The 18,117-nt window shown below is 39.6% G+C and overlaps 1 protein-coding gene across 1 annotated transcript in view; it reads left to right on the forward strand.

Moving 5' to 3' along the window:
• Window positions 1-5,280: 5,280 nt before the first annotated feature.
• Window positions 5,281-18,117, forward strand: part of LOC139728025 (amidase-like) — a 41,149-nt gene continuing 28,312 nt past the window's right edge. Inside the window, exons 1-4 of the mRNA XM_071638994.1 lie at window positions 5,281-5,326; window positions 14,177-14,280; window positions 16,844-16,980; window positions 17,522-17,694. Coding sequence (XP_071495095.1) covers window positions 5,281-5,326; window positions 14,177-14,280; window positions 16,844-16,980; window positions 17,522-17,694 — 460 coding nt within the window. The remainder of the gene's footprint in view (window positions 5,327-14,176; window positions 14,281-16,843; window positions 16,981-17,521; window positions 17,695-18,117) is intronic.

Here is an 18,117-nt window from a genome sequence, read left to right on the forward strand (position 1 = left end):
TGGAGTGGGTCAGACGGAAATTCCAAAGACAAATTCAGGGACAACGATCCAGAACAACGATGATGTTGGATGTCACAAGGACTCAAATATTCATTTGGTTTATCATTTTGTTATCCAAGAAACTAAAAAGTCTTCACCAGTGGTTACAGAGAAGCAGTAAATGAAGAAAAAAAAAAATGCATAGGTGCAGTGGTAGTACACATTGGGAAATCATCGCTCAGGTAATTTCATTTGAGTGCACGTAAGTACTTTACGAGAGAAAGCAAGTATTTCGGTAGGTTGGTTGTAATTTGTAATCTAATTTTTACCATTTTCGCACATTGTTCAAGAGTATTATTACAGTGCAAGATGTCACATGACTGCGTAGAATGATGTTAGGAAAATAAGAGGAAAATTTCACAAAACTTTACTTTTTGAATAAAGTGCACATTTTCTTCGACTCGTTACTGACGTATGTTAAGGGTTACATTTTCCCCCTTGCCTTCTGAAAGAGAGAAGTCGAGTGTTCTTTTGTTATGCGAGAAAAGTAAAAGATATGTTGAAATTTCTTTATACTTGTATTATAATCGTTGTACACATGTGACATCACAGGCTGTGTAGTAGTCTTCTCATCCACCCGTGACTGACATAAACTCCAAAAATTGATTGTTCGATTTTCCTCAAACTCTCACTGATGTGTTCTACTAATATTGCTGCATTCACTCAACCCACATGTCTATGAAGGTGAACTTGTCCGTTAAAGGAACGACGGTCGCCTGACCAACTTATCGACATTGTGCAATGTAAGCGTATGGAATTGTTAATTCTATACTTGAAGAGTTTGTTCGCAAAAACCGATAAGTCCATTTTTGAAGATTTTGAAGTACAGTCTCTGTCATAAAGTACAAAATAATACCTTTTGAATAATACATTGGTCACTACATATAAAGGTATATTTTTGAAGTTATGGTCAAAAGAAGCAAAAATTTTCTTATTATTCTCTTTATTTTTCTTGACCTTTAATCGCAAATATCTACATTTGGCAATTATGGACTTATCGGTTTTTGCAAACAAACTCTTCACTTGTTTGCTGTATCTATCAGTGAGCCGTAGGCTTTTGATAATTATGACCATGAATGAATCGAAGAATGACTTACTAGTATGTTATGTACAGAAGATACACAACTAATGTGATTGAGTTATGTTAACTCTCTTGAAATAAAGCGGGAAAATTTGTACAAGAATGCCGGGAGGGGTAGAAAACGAACATAGAACAATATCGTGCAAGCTGCACAAAATGTGAGCTAGAGTATAAAGTACAGCAGTATATAGCTCTCCTTAATTATCATGGCATCATGTGGAAAGTCCAGGTACTACGAATAATGTGCATACTTAACTTTAAGCAACGAAACAGATTTAATATACTTATGCAAAGGGTAAGAATTACAGAACACAGTACATGAATGGTGAGCAAAGTTAGTTAACTCGGGCAAGATTCGTTTGATTCTTTGCACGAATATATTATATTAATTTTTGATACGCTCATAAAGGGGGAAATATGGGCATTTCCTTGTTCATAAGTCGATGCTTACCCTTTCCCCTTTGAACAGGCGCAGTACATGCCGGGAGTACATGACATCATGATCTTTCGTGTAGAGGTAATAGGTCCTTTGAATATATTTTATATCAAAAGATTGTAATAAAAACTCCGGTTTGATGGAAATGTCTGAAGAATTGACACTGCAGATTAGACAAGACCACTGACAATGAGCATGTTTTCTTCAGGGGTGTGTGTCGGTCGGGGAGAGAGTGCGGTCTTTTGCCATGATATCAAAATGTGAACACCAATTCCATGCATTCATATAATACAGTCACAGGTTCAAGAGATGGAGTCGCAACTGTCTTATTCACTACCCCCCCCCCCCCCCCCCTCCCCGGCATGTTCGAAACTGGCACTCAAAACTATTTAAAGTGTTTTAAATCTAATTATCTAAAACTATTCAATGTGCCAAATTCAGGGGCGGATCCAGAAATTCCGTAAAGGGGGGGGGGGGTATAACTAATATTTCTGGTGCCACTTTCGGGTTTCGTTTCATTTTTTTCTTTTTATTTCTTTTGTTTTTAACGATAAATAAAGGGGGTGCGCCCCTTGTGCCCCCCCCCCCCTGGATCCGCCACTACAAATTAGATCTACCAAACAGATAAGAAGACAATTGATTCATGTTTCATTGCGTATACCAGCCACTCTGTACGGGTCCTTATGGTGGTACTTTTTGTTACTTTTTGCGATCCCTAAGGATGAGTGATACATAATGGTAAAGAAACGAGGACATGTAAATAGAAATTGCGCAAAGATTGATGAAAATATGAATAAGTTTAATGGACATGTCAGGATACTAATCTAACATATTGGTGTATAAAGAACTATATTTGAACATAGTACCATTTCAAATTTATTTGTCAGAATTAAGCGGAAAAGTGATAAAATCGGCTTTACCAGCAGAGTATACAGCTTCAAACACTTTTACAACATACAGCTCAAATTTATCCTTCTGCGTATATTTCTGGACGGGATTGACTTTTTCATGATGAACTCTAATTTCATAATGAATGAACAAGCAAAATATAACTGACATTATGTTCACACGTCATGCATGCATCACACAGATTCAAAGAAAATCCAACAGAATTTCTCTTTTCTATCACAGCATAACGGAAGAGAAGTTTACTTACCTCTTTGGGAAAGCAGGAGGGATAGCAAGTCGACAGAATGTGAAGAAGTGGAATTTTGTGGAATTCCCTGAAAATGTTGTACGTTCGTACTAACCTTTGTGACCGTAGTTAGTAATTCTGCATGGCTTACGACTTGACTAAAAGTCATTTTTGCGATGGGGTGAGTAGGATAAGAATTTACGTCTCTGTAATTTGGTATGAAGTCATGTGTGAACGAAAGGTATATATTCTTCATGTATACTTCAAGTTCACGTTCAAGTTCTTTTATTTAACACTTGGCATTAAACATACACAGATATATCATACGAAATAAGACAATACAAAGATCATGACACTTCTTGTACAAAAGAGGGAGGAATTATGCAAGTGTAAGGAATCAGCAGAAAGGCCGAGGCCTTATATAAAAGCTGAGACCCTGAGATAATCATAACAACTATACATTTAACACAGTACACATATATACACACACACATACTCACACGCAGTAATCAAATACATGTAACAATATAACTGTATGGAATGACACTAATACCTGATCATACACACAAGCAATGTTCTAATTATATAAATGATGTTTAATTTGCAACAGTTGAATAGCTGATTGTAATAGAGGTATGTGTGAAGGTCGTGTACTATTCTGAATTTTGGATTGTTTGTATAACTGGATTGTTGTACACTGTACACTGTAAAAACATCGGTGTTAGATTTAGCACCATGGGTATTAAATCTAACACCGATCAAACTTCAATAGAGGACCACACCCACAGGTGTAGAAAATGCACTGTGATGGTGTTGAAAAGTGTTCACCTGACTGGCACTTCGTGGTGTTAATTTGACACTGTACCTGGTGTTATTTTGACACTGTACTGGTGTTAATTCAAAAATGACACCACATGGTGTTGGTTTGATATTTGTTGGTGTTGATATCAATGGTTTAACACCCGTCCAGCTTCAATAAGAGACCACACCGCTGGTGTTACTGTGGTGGTAATTTATTTTCACATTTTTTCAAAAATCTAGTATTTAAATGTAAAATTCTTGATCGTCTTGTTTAAATTAAAAATCAACAAGAAGTGCAGTCACTAAGAAACTCCTCAAAAACAGTTTTATATTTGGAAATGACACCCGGAGGTGTTAATTTAACACCATAAATGAGCACCGAAAATTTAACACTTAGCTCGGTGTTCACTATTTAACACCGGACTTTTTGCAGTGTATGGTTTTCTTGAGGAGTGATACAAAACAAAACTGTTTTGGAACTGATGGAGAGGGTAGTTTGTTATGTCTGCTATATACGTTGTGTCCGGTTGTATCTCATTATATTGATCGAGTTCCCATTGTATGGGACCTACCCCTTTAGACTAAATGGGTTTAGCTCTATACTAAACTGACGTTTAGCACTCAGACTAAATAAAGACGGACGATATGTATACATGTCGCCCTTCACACATACCACTGTACACGACCTTCACACATACCACTATTATAACCGTGAATGCGTACCTATAATATACAGTACATGTATAACTTATACTACCGTGTTGACTCTTTTTTTTTTTACTTCCCGATGACTAACATCATATTGTGATTGAATAAAGTTGTCTTTTCTTTGATTATATTAAATCGACTTTTCTAGTGCCAATTTGTACACGTCATAATAAGCATCTCATAATCTTGCAGTACGGGATTTTTGGACCCGCATATAATTATGCGCCAATGAGAATGAGGAGGTGCCTAACTCAATTGGGGTGATTGACTTCATACGCCATGGTATAAACGCCTCGATCTGCGCCATAATAATAAAGATCACACTCGTACAAAATAAAAACACACCAAACACACACTAGACAAGACATACATGTGTTGCTCGTTCAGCTCAGGGAGGTATACAACTCGCGATCCACACAAATACAACCGTATTTATATTTGGCGCAGAGTGTCTGTATGTTACTACTTCTACTTCTGCTTCTACGAAGATACTCAGCAGGATCCATAAGTCAGGATGTAGTGCTAAGGAGTTGAACTTAGGTGCTCATTTGCAGTGCATACTTGTTTTTGCGTTAAAAATATATGGTGCGAGTAAAAATCCAGCATTACTATAGTCCCTGCTATTATATAGTACAACGTTGTTGACGTATGATATCAAAGTTTTTTTTTTCGTTTTGTTTTTGTTGTTTTTTGCGCATGAGCAGATACAGGTCATCGTAGCAAAACTTAGTTGTGATGGACATTGGAAAGACCAGTCCGGACCCAGAAGAGCGTCTTCTACGTTCTTTGCCTATCAGACCGCGCCTGAACGATTTCTCCACATGCAGTGAATGAACATCTCCGAAGAAGCTCGAAAAGCACGTTGGGGCATTAGGATTACGTTAGTCGGAGATAGTGGCTCTTCAACTGATATGTTTCTGTGGCTAAAATTCGGGGTCAATTGAACCATCGCGAGAACTACGAACCGGTCTATTCCATGATACGCTGGTCAAATACAAACACTCCGAGGGCAGCTTTGGATGGAGGTGCACGTGTAGACAATGTATTTCAGGTGACCAGTCGGAGTGGACAAAACACGCGATGGAAGGTGGTGCCACATCGATGAGTCCGGCGAGCTGCGAAAAAGGTACGTGAGATAGCAGGGACAAGTTAGCTGCGCTTGTCGATGCCATAATGAAATTTGGATTTCATAGTTTTAGTCCACTATGTTACGACCAAAATCACTCTGAGAATGATCGCACAAAAGAAACAATCAACTGATGTTCAGGCGGTTTATTAACAGTAATATTGTGGGTACAGACTGGTAATCGGCGTCACATCAGTACAATAATGATCAATAGAAACAATTACAAATCGGTAATGGGATCACTTACATGCATCCAAACTATCACAAAGTCGCTACAGTTCCCTGGTAGTGTCCAGATATGATGTTCGATGCCCAAATGAATGATCCGCGATGCACCGATGAATGATTCCTGCGACGTAAATCCAGAGGCACAGGTTACAATAGTCCACGGTGTAGATCCGGGGTAAAATCCACGATATACGTCCACGGCGAAACGTGCAGAGTCCAAATGTTGTGACGACCACGTCCAGTTGATGCGTTGAATGATGATTCACTTAATATTGTCCAGCTAGGAATCCAGCCCGTCACAGCTTTTCCGTAGCAATGTCCATTGACATAAAAATATGGAGTCTATCTTCAATGTAGGCAAATTAATTATCTGCAGGCAAAATGTCTCCCAGGCCTTATCTCCACAAACATAACAGGTCAGCAGGTAACACAGGACTGACTATAACAAGTCGCTTCAGAGCCAGAAGTGACGTAACTCTCAGAGCAGAGGTGTTGGGTACTCTGCCTACTGCAGAATTTCTCTAGCTTATATACTATCTATTCACCCCTTCTAGCACATTCTATAACTCTCTCCAACCTACTAGCCAGTCTAAGTTCCAGGAAACCTGGATGACTCACTGCCTAACTATGTACAAAACATCACTGCCAAGAATAACTACCAATCACATTGGGCTACAGGGACAGTGCCTCACTCAGCCAAATATGTTAGCACTTCCCAGAACTTTCTGGAATGGGTGAAATCATTCTAGATTGAGTGAGCTATAATGTATTTCCTGTTACATGCATGTACTGTATAGCTACATTGTATACCACCTAGAAAATTCTCCACTTATCTGGTCAGCCTGTATGTACTATATCTATACCACATAGAATGTTCTCCATTAATCTGGTCAACCTGTGTACATACACATTAAAACAGCCATGCATACAGTACATCATACATATGTACATAACTACTAGTGTGTACATTTGTGACACCATCCCCCATGGGAAAAAGAAAGCCTTGCCGTAGCAAGGGTTTCTTTTACCTTCACAATTTCTCATTATTATTTATAATGAATGTGAGGTAAAATCCAGGTTAAGCTATAATAATCACATACTATCACATGCCTTTTGGATAGCTGCATTAATTCCATGTTCTCTTTTCACAGATACCATTTACAATGACATTGCTTGGATTCTCGAAGCTTATACAATCGTGTCAAACTCAAATTGCATACATCAGTAATGGATAAACTGAACACTATTCATGTGTGATTTGAGGTGAAAACCTTTCACCCTTAACTTCTACCGTGCTATCCACTACCTATGTCACACCAACTGACTTTCTGTCATAGCACTCTTTCAGCATGTTGACATGACACGTCCTTTGATCATTGCCTCTGTCTGGCGTACTGATCACATAGTTCACATCATTGAATTTCTTTTTGACATAGTACGGGCCACTGAACTTGGCTTTCAGTGGTTCACCTTGTATGGGCAGCAGTACAAGAACTTTGTCACCTGGGTTGAAAGTTCGGGCTTTGGCATTTTTGTCTGCCTTTCTCTTCATAGAGTCTTGTGACACTTTCAAGTGTTCCCTAGCTACCTCACAAGCCTTTGAAAGCCTTTCACGAAACTTTGACACGTAGTCAAGTAGGTGGACCTCATCATCCTCCGTCATGAATCTCTCTTTGATGAGCTTCAGTGGGCCCCTGACTTCATGACCGTACACCAACTCAAATGGGCTGAAACCCGTCGACTCGTTTGGGGAGTCCCTCGTTGCAAACAGCAGGAAAGGGATGCCCTTATCCCAATCCTCGGGATACTCCTCACAGAACGCCCTAATCATTGTCTTTAGGGTCTGGTGGTAGCGCTCCAACGCACCTTGGGATTGGGGATGATAAGCTGACGACTTCAGCTGCTTCACACCCAAACGATACATCACCTCTTGAAATATGCCTGACATGAAATTTGACCCTTGGTCAGACTGCACTTCCTTGGGCAACCCATACCTAGTGAAAAACTGCACTAGAGCATCTACCACAGTCTTAGCAGTGATATTTCGCAATGGGATAGCCTCTGGAAACCGTGTAGACATATCCATGATTGTCAAGAGGTACTTATGACCCGACCTAGTCCTAGGCAAAGGTCCAACACAGTCAACTAGAACCCGACTGAATGGTTCTTCAAACGCAGGTATCGGAATCAATGGCGCCGGCTTCACCGAATGCTGTGGTTTACCAGCCACTTGACATGTGTGACAAGTCTTGCAAAACTCAGCCACATCCACATTCAACCCTGGCCAATAAAATGCCTCATGATCCGATCCTTTGTCTTTCTGACGCCTAAATGGCCGCCAACAGGTAACTCGTGAGCTATCCTCAAGATCTCACCGCGGTAACAGGGAGGGACAACAACTTGACGGACCACCGTCCAATCCTCATCAGCTGGCCTATGGGGAGGTCTCCACTTCCTCATCAAAATGCCATCTTTGACATAATAGCACTCAGGGACCTTTTCAGCCTCAGCCTCAGAACACGCCGTCTGAGACAAGCCTTTCAACTCAGAGTCTGCCTGCTGTGCTTCAACCAAGGAAGACTTGCTAAACAGCCCATCGCTGTTAGCCTCGGAGCCTAATACAGCAACCCCATCATTCAAATCCTTGAAAAAGGTTTCTGCCAACCAAACACCGGAATTCTCCTCCACATCAACAGAATCCGCATCATCTTGAACAGCTCTACGAGCCTGAGACCTAGTCACAACACAATCTGGGAATATCCCAGGAAACTCCTCCTGCAACTGCTCAGTTTCAGCAACCACCACTGGTTTATCCGAAACAACTGGAGACGCAACCACCTTGTCTCCAGCCAAGTCATTCCCCAACAAAAAGTCAATGCCTGCCATGGGCAACTCAGGAACAACTCCAACAGTGACAGGACCAGAAACTAGGTCACACTTCAAATCCACTCTATACAGTGGCACTGACATATAACTGCCATCAACAGTCTGAATCAAGACTTTTGCATTCACTGCACTATCTGGTGGAAAAGTCATACCACCATCCACCATCAACGACTGAGAGGCCCCCGTATCCCGCAGGATGACCACTGGCTTACCTGCCTCACCAGAGGTACATGGGGTCACCTCACCATCAAACAAAAAGCTACGATAGCTCTCATCCACCTGCTTCATCCTATCTTTGAATTTGGGAGATTGACTTTCAATGGCCTGTGTTTCACTGAACGGGACACTGTTTTCTGGTAGGACACTTTTTGACATAACAAATCCCATGTCCTTCTTTGTTTTGTTTTGCAACTTCCAACACTGTGACTTTACATGCCCTGTCTTGTTACAGTGAAAACATTTGATGACATTTGCACTTGTACTGGACCCTTTGTCAGATTGAGGCTTTGGTGCCGATGAAGTTTCAGAACTCGTGCCTTTTTCAGAACCAGCATTCTTTGGATTGCTCGACTGATTTTTGTCTCTCTTATTTCCAGAGAAATTTCTGAAAGGTGGTCTGTTGTCATTTCTGTGGGTCAGCTCATACTCATCAGCCATCAAGGCTGCTTTATGCAAACTTGTCACTTTGTGATCATCCAAATGTGACCTCACACTGAAAGCAACACTCTTTTTGAATTCTTCCAAGAGAACAACCTCACGTAGGTTATCAAAGTCCTGATCCACTTTCAGGGATCTGTACCACCTATCAAACATCATTTCTTTTTCACGAGCAAACTCAACATGTGTCTGGCCTGGTCTGCGGTACGAATTTCTGAACTTGTGTCTGTACGCCTCTGGCACCAACTCATAAGCATTCAACACTGCTTTCTTGACTGTAGCATAGTCACGTGATTGCTCTTTTGAGAGAGATGAGTACACATCGGCTGCTTTGCCGACAAACACACTTTGAAGGAGCATGGGCCAAAATTCCTGTGGCCAGTTCAAACTGTCAGCCACCTTCTCAAATGACACAAAATATGCATCAACTCTGTTTTCCTCAAACTTTGGCACCAATCGAATGTTCTTGGCCAAATCAAATTCAGAGGGAGCCCTTTCACGATTTCCAACAGTCTGTGCATGAGTCAATTCTATCTCACGCAACTTCATTTGCTGCTCCATTTCGAATTTCCTCATTTCCATTTGTTCTTTCTCCCTCTCTCTTTCTAATCTCATCTTCTCTTTTTCCAGTTCTACTTCCCTTGCTCTTTCTCTCTCCTTCATTTCCAATTTAGCAAGCTCAAGCCGTGTTTGATCTGAAATTTGAGCTCGATCTGGAGTATCAATTTCTTCTTTGAGCTCCATGTGACCAGCTACTAAGTCAAGAATCTCTGCCTTTCTTGCACCTTGTGGAACATCTACATTTAAATGCTGTGCAATAGCAGTCAAATCACATTTGCGTAACCTTTGCAAATCTTTGAGGGACAAATCTGTCCTCTGAACAAATGCCTGAACATCCATTGTACTGATTGACATTGTCACACTGTATTACACACAATATACAATTGAACAATCAACTCAACTGATATTTTGTCTGTACCAATATTCTGGATTCCGGAACGTTCCAAATTCTATATTTTGGCTTTAAATTCAATTCCCGGACAAGCCCCCAATTTTGTTACGACCAAAATCACTCTGAGAATGATCGCACAAAAGAAACAATCAACTGATGTTCAGGCGGTTTATTAACAGTAATATTGTGGGTACAGACTGGTAATCGGCGTCACATCAGTACAATAATGATCAATAGAAACAATTACAAATCGGTAATGGGATCACTTACATGCATCCAAACTATCACAAAGTCGCTACAGTTCCCTGGTAGTGTCCAGATATGATGTTCGATGCCCAAATGAATGATCCGCGATGCACCGATGAATGATTCCTGCGACGTAAATCCAGAGGCACAGGTTACAATAGTCCACGGTGTAGATCCGGGGTAAAATCCACGATATACGTCCACGGCGAAACGTGCAGAGTCCAAATGTTGTGACGACCACGTCCAGTTGATGCGTTGAATGATGATTCACTTAATATTGTCCAGCTAGGAATCCAGCCCGTCACAGCTTTTCCGTAGCAATGTCCATTGACATAAAAATATGGAGTCTATCTTCAATGTAGGCAAATTAATTATCTGCAGGCAAAATGTCTCCCAGGCCTTATCTCCACAAACATAACAGGTCAGCAGGTAACACAGGACTGACTATAACAAGTCGCTTCAGAGCCAGAAGTGACGTAACTCTCAGAGCAGAGGTGTTGGGTACTCTGCCTACTGCAGAATTTCTCTAGCTTATATACTATCTATTCACCCCTTCTAGCACATTCTATAACTCTCTCCAACCTACTAGCCAGTCTAAGTTCCAGGAAACCTGGATGACTCACTGCCTAACTATGTACAAAACATCACTGCCAAGAATAACTACCAATCACATTGGGCTACAGGGACAGTGCCTCACTCAGCCAAATATGTTAGCACTTCCCAGAACTTTCTGGAATGGGTGAAATCATTCTAGATTGAGTGAGCTATAATGTATTTCCTGTTACATGCATGTACTGTATAGCTACATTGTATACCACCTAGAAAATTCTCCACTTATCTGGTCAGCCTGTATGTACTATATCTATACCACATAGAATGTTCTCCATTAATCTGGTCAACCTGTGTACATACACATTAAAACAGCCATGCATACAGTACATCATACATATGTACATAACTACTAGTGTGTACATTTGTGACAACTAATACTTGTAGTTATTACCTTCTTTATTAATTTCTTTGTGCATGGATTTCCCCAGGCCTTTAGATATATGAATCAATGATATAACGGGCCGTCGCCTGCAATGTAAACAACAGGGGCTATTATTATTCACTCGAACCAAGGGGGTATACTTCTACACGTATTGTAGATGGTTGATACAACCATGTAGGTTTTGGAGTCGTATAGAGTCAGTGTGTTACTGTTAGTGTGATGATTCTTCTTCGTATTTTGATCGTTTGCTGACAATTGCTAGTAGCCCTGGAGGCTCTGGAGCGGAGCACGAGGTGCATCGGCGCCATTCGCCCGTGGTTACTTGTTCAGTCTTATAGCATGTGGGCATAGCTCGATAATGGGACCTGGGAGGTGGACCACTTCTCTATCAATTGGACAGTTGTGCAATGTATGGAAGGACACCTTCACCAGGCTAACACCGCGTGAATGTATATATATATATATATATATATATATATATATATATATAGTGGGATCGTTAACGTTCATGTGAGTCGATATCGTGAAATACCCTCATGCACACACGGTAATTAATATCACAGGAACAATATTCTGCCTCTTCTAGAAAAGATCGAGGCCCCTATCACCCTAGCGTAAAGGACACAATGGTTGATTTACGGTCAAATAAAGACTCGACCCACCTATATAGAGTAAGACGTCATAGCATGGCACCCAAACTAGCACCGCCAAGAAAATCAAATTAAAGTAATTGCTAAAAATGGTGGGTACAGAGGCATGCAAGCAGCCCGATTTGTGACGGGGATTTACTCTGGATAATCCAGTAAACATGTCACAACTTACGATGACTAACTTGGCTGGATCCCCTCGAGGAAACGAGACATTGTGTTCACCTACGCCTCATGAGCTTTATTATAGAAAAGGTATTCCATGGAGAATTCAACCTAGACTTACATAATGTGCTAAGAAAGTATCTAGACTATAGAGGTTCCCATGATGAACAGTATGACGTCGTATCAAACGTCATCTCCACAAGCCAGCTGAAAAAGTTATTATTCCCATGAGACGTCATCTTCCACAGGAACACCCCCCCCCTCCAAAAAGACAAAACGAAACAAAGCAACCCCCGTAACTTCTATCGGTTAGTAGTAATTTAAACCAAATCAAAGGTACAAAAACTCTTCAAAAGCAAAATTAACATATTATATTGCCCCACTTTTGTCCGCCCTGAGTAACCATCCTGACGGAGGTGTCAAAGATAATATGATCCTAGCACATCTTTGTAATCAATATAAATGTCGTTTCCACATTTAAAAGAATATGCGATGCAAGAGACTGCCAGCATGAGCAGAGAGATGGCAGCCTTGTGATTGAGAGATCCTAGGGTACAAAATAAGGGACTACTTGTCTTCACCAACCTGTACCTGTATATCGCTGGATGAGAAGACTACAAAATCTCATTTCCCATAATTATATACTGAACACTCACCGTGTCGTATCAGTCTTGAATGGGGTCGCCATAACTGGCATACATACAGAGCAGGATATACCAGGACCAACTTCGAGTTTACAGATTGAATTTTGTTGAGGAACGTTCATTTTGGAGACGGATGCAGGGATGGACAGAGTTCATGAAGGCCAAGTTGGGTGTAAAAAGATATCACCTTCCCAAAGCCAATGCAATATTCATCAGCTTGCCTCGAGCTTGAATCTGCATGAATGATGTCCGTTTCGACGTCAACTTAAGCAGTGCCATACGAGTACCCTACAGCGCTGATCATTGTGAATGAACTTTTACTTACCATTTAAAAAACCCAAACAACTTGTACAATGTACATCCAATGTAGAAAGGCAGCAACATATCATTTTTAAAGCAATTTCATCATATTATACAAACATGATAAATTTACATACAATATTGGTAAATTGGGAAACCAGCAATGAAATGCATCACACTGCTAATCAGCTTTAGTATCCATGCAGGGGGAAACACACACACACACACACACACACACACACACACATACACACACGTTTCCATCCGTTTTCGTAGTTTATTTAATTGTAAGTTAAAAACATATTCTATCGTACGTAATTGGTATTTTACAAGACAATTCTTCATGCCAATGTTAATGCTTTTAATTCTTATTCAAAGTGCTAAATCTTACATTTTCATATTTTTCATTTGGATTCAATACTGAATGGTTGAGAAATCCCTCAAACTAAACTTTTGCTAAGTTAAAAGAGGTCGTATAGTTTCGGTTGAGACTTAACTTCAGGTTTTTATTATTATTATTATTATTATTTTTGAGGTAGTGAGAAACCTCTTCTGAAATATTAAAGAGCATGCATTCCATGAGGATTTCAACATTTATTTGATGAAAATTGATATTGAAATAGCTGAGATATCCAAAACAGAGTGATCCCAATAAAGTGTGGCACCCACATTTTATTATACGATCGTTTTGTTTTACTTTGTTTTTAGATGCTTCAGCTAGTCCAAACCCGATTTTCATCAAATAAACTTTGAATTCCTCTTAAGATGGTATGCTCTGTACTATTTCATAAGTGTTTTCTTGGTATCTCGCGAAAAAGTTAAAAGCTCAATTTTCATCTCCACCAATACTGTACCATCCCTTTAAAGTGGTGTCATTGATACTGTCTGTGTCATTGTTGTTATTGTCACTATATATATATATATATATATATATATATTATATATATATATATATATATATATATATATATATATATATGTATATCGTAATTTTTTTAGTTGATATAAAAATTACTAGGTTTACACGTGGTAGAAGACTTAGTGATATAGTAGACTGATATGTGGAGGTAACCTTATTAAAGACTGATACTATATATTCGTAATAGTTACTTTCCTTTTTATGTGCAACAGGAGTGGAACTCTATTCTTGTCCGTTGGTAAATATCCCTACTCTTGACCAGTTACGAGTGATAGCTGCGGAGTTAGGATTCCAATATGAGAACGAAGATTTGAAGGTAAGAAATAGTACCATCATACACATTACACAGTGTTTCTGCTTTCTTGATATGACATAATGTGCCTTGTTGATACAGTTTTCGGAATATGGCAAAGCAACCGTTGATGAATCAAAACTTAAGCGTTGGAACCATGATGCGAACATAATGTCCATATGAGATGGAGAACGGCAGGGCTGCCAGGCATTGGGGACAGTTAACTGAATAATGGTCTACGGACCGCCCTAACCTGTAAGTCAGGTGCCTGCAGTGTTGCAGATTTATGAGACATGGATAATCATAACATAGCATTAATAGCTATACCTTTTAAAATCTCTTGTATTATAAAAGAGTACAAATTGTGTCAAAACGAAGCCTTCAATATTTCATAGATGTTGAATCACTGTCTGGGTAGACTCGTGATCACAAAAAATAGAAGGATATTATTATGGCACAATGTTATCATTGCATAACAGATCCCTACACTCTCCTACCCCCTCTTATCACACCTTTCCCATTGCCATTTTCTTTGAAGGGGAACTTAGTTTGAAATAAATGTCTAATGTGAAGAAAAGTGACTGTACTTAATGATAATGTGTAATGCATGCATAACATAATTGTCCTGATTTTCATTCATATTCTACAATCTATGCTAAACCTTGATGCGAGCATAGCAAAGTATTTTCAGAAGTTAAACTCTAACCTCTTTTACCCTTTGCCCTGCCAAATAAAATTTATAGCGATCAATTTGCTAAGCAAGTGCAATAAAGCTCCCCGTTGAACTGACCTAGTTAAACTTAAAATTATAAATCGAATATTATTTTGTTTGTCCACGTACCTATCAGAGGTGGATTTTAGTGTGGGGATGGGGGGGGGGGTATAAAGATACTAGTACCCCCATCCCTCACCCACACTTTGACGAGGAGAATCTCTTGACGAAACTCTTGGGAAGTTATGAGTAGTTTTGAGGTTTTTGAAGAACAGCGGCCCAAAATGCCTTTTCGTATGTCCGATATTTTGCCGCGACCAACGTATACACATCTCTTTGTAGATAAGTGTGTGCCGTTTTAAAAATTTCTGAATACATCAAATGGAGTTTATTTAAGGGAATGTTACAGTAAATTTGTTCATCTAACTCTTTTTGTCTTTAGCTCACATGAGTCAAAGGTTCGGCGTCCATCGTGTGTCCCGGGTAAATTTATTACCCTTTTTCAGCCTCTTTTTCAAATGCAAATGCAATAAAACATTGCATAACGGATTTTAACAAAACTTGGCAGGTATCAGCATCCTAAGGGTAATAGGGATGCTCACTTTGTTCCAATGGACATAATCCATGTATTCATGGTCAAGTCTTCTTCACCCTTATGCTTAGTAATACAATCATGTAGTTCCATATGTGATAGAATATCACAGTGTACATATAACCACTAAAATTACATACCCCTTTTTGCAGCAATGCATGGAAGGAGAACTTGCAATTGTACTCGAGCAAGACCATAGTGATTGACCCTTCGGATCTCTAATCAGCTTACTGTTTGTTTGTTTGATCGCTTGCTTGCTTGTTTTGTTTGTTTGTTTGTTTGTTTGTTTGTTTGTTTGCGAAGGGATTTTCTTGTACTTGTAATTTTCATCCTCTTTGCACATCATAGTAGGACACATTTTGGTAAAACCAGTTGTATGTTTAATGCTCATTTGGTTCCTCACTATCCACACCAAGAAGGGAAGGTAAAGACAGGACTCCCCCCCCCCCCCCCCCTTTACAAACCTGAAAAAAAATATATATATACTCACTGTAAAATGTCCCTCAAGAGACGAAGAGTGTCCTCACAGAGGAAACTACATGTGAAGACTTTTCTCGTTCTTTCTGTCTTTTTTTTTTTTTGCAGATTGATGCTCCAAAATAATGCTTACTTTACCATACAGTCCCACTATTTGACAACAGTGTGACTGGAGAAAGAGAAAATGCAACTTTTGGTCTTAAACGAGAGTTTTACGAAATAATGATGTCAGATGTGGCCAGAGAAGACATTGCTTTAATAAGAAATGCACATTTTGCGTCCGGCATATTTTTTCCTGAAAGGCTCTTAAAATGCGGTTTTATAATGTACAATAAATTTCGGAGTTCGCCCCGCGAGATGGGGGATAGTTAACTCCTCTCACACCCTTCCCTTTCTCAGACATCTCCCTTTTGTGGAGGACTAAAATATCGAAGTACTTGTCTTCTTCCCAGAAAGATGTATGTATTCATACATGAATGCATACGCTAATAGATCATGTTATATTTGTGTTTTTATCCTGAGACATTAATCATGATGTCCTTGTTTAGTTTGCCTCCTTTACCAATCGAATACAAACGAAATAAGTTCCCTTGCCCTCATTTAGGGTTATTTTGTGATTAAAATTTATCACGAGTAAAACTACACGATAGCATGCCAATATTTAGGTGAATTCAAAGCTGATTTGGAAACAGATTAGTCCTGAAATGTTATGATGGATCTTGTGTTTCCGAGTGCCATGAGAAACACTATCAAGTTTCTTGACGTGAATCAAAGTGTGTATTGTCTCTTTCTCTTTCGCCCTATAGATCTGTAAAACCCTTATCGGGGAAAGTATCCAGTCTATAAACAACATCACACATCTTGCGGAGCCGAGGTTACCCACCAGGTACCCACGCCTACCAGGGCATCGACCAGACCAAAGAGAAAATCCATACAATGCATGGTAACATTTCATTTAATCCTTTGGAGTATACATTGTATTATTCTGCTTTCTCTCATTGGATATCAGGATTGTTCAACTTAATGCACATGCATGCCATAATAAGCGTGTCAATATGCAGTCTGCAATGTCTGGTCTGCAAGTATATGCAATGTCCAATGCGATCTTAAGTAAAGAGTCAAAGTGTAACAGAATAATCTTAATGATAAATCGTAAGAGAAAAGAATTGACAAGTAAGTAGCTTTTGTTTGACATCCTGAAATTGATTAAAGTACAATGTAATATATAAAAGTGAGAGAGATAATAGAATAGGACTTGGCCGTCGTACCCACTAATCTGTGTTGACGCTACAAAAATTTCTACGCGCTACAAAAACTGAATTTTGGTTGCGCGGTGTCGATCATAATTTTGTATCGTGTTCGTAGACAATGAATTAAAGGTAGATGAAAAAGCATAATACTTGTTGTGAAGGAAAATCAAGCAAAATGCTTTTCAGTGTGTAAAGAGCGGAATGAAGTATTATGTAACACTGATTCTGATACAGGAATTGGAAGTGTGAAATCCATGGCGCCAAGAGCGGGAAGCTGCTGGGAAAACGGGTGGCCATCAAGGACAATGTTGCTGTGGCCGGCGTTCCAATGCTAAATGGCTGCCACGCTATGAACGGATACACTCCCGACTTCGACGCAACTGTTGTGACGAGGATATTAGACGCAGGTGTGTGTGTGTTTCTTGTCCTTTTATCCTTTCCGCCTGCCGTCCAGTTTCTGCAGAGAATGGAATTTATCCACAATCTGACCTTCATTCCTGACAGATCAACAGACTTCCAGATATAAGAAGTGACAAAATGATAACATAATTATAAGAGGAGCAATAAAAAAATCCTTAAAGGTAGGGAATCCCATTTGCACGCCTTAAATGAAGAGCTGTATAAATACAGTGGTATGTTGAAGAGAGCATCATTTTAGAAACTCCCATAAAGTATTGAAAGTGGAAGGTAACATTTAGTACATTTTTTTGACCGTTAGATTTTGAATTGAATTGTTTTCGGGGCTCACCGTAAATTCCAGTACATTGCTAGGCTACCTTTGCAGACCCACGTACTGCATGTGTGTCCATCATGTATATTTTGTGAAGAAA

The sequence above is a fragment of the Diadema antillarum genome, unplaced genomic scaffold, assembly GCF_040938485.1.
Source record: "Diadema antillarum isolate AM-2024a unplaced genomic scaffold, OU_Dant_1.0 scf00000018, whole genome shotgun sequence".
In the NCBI taxonomy this organism is placed as follows: Eukaryota; Metazoa; Echinodermata; class Echinoidea; order Diadematoida; family Diadematidae; genus Diadema; species Diadema antillarum.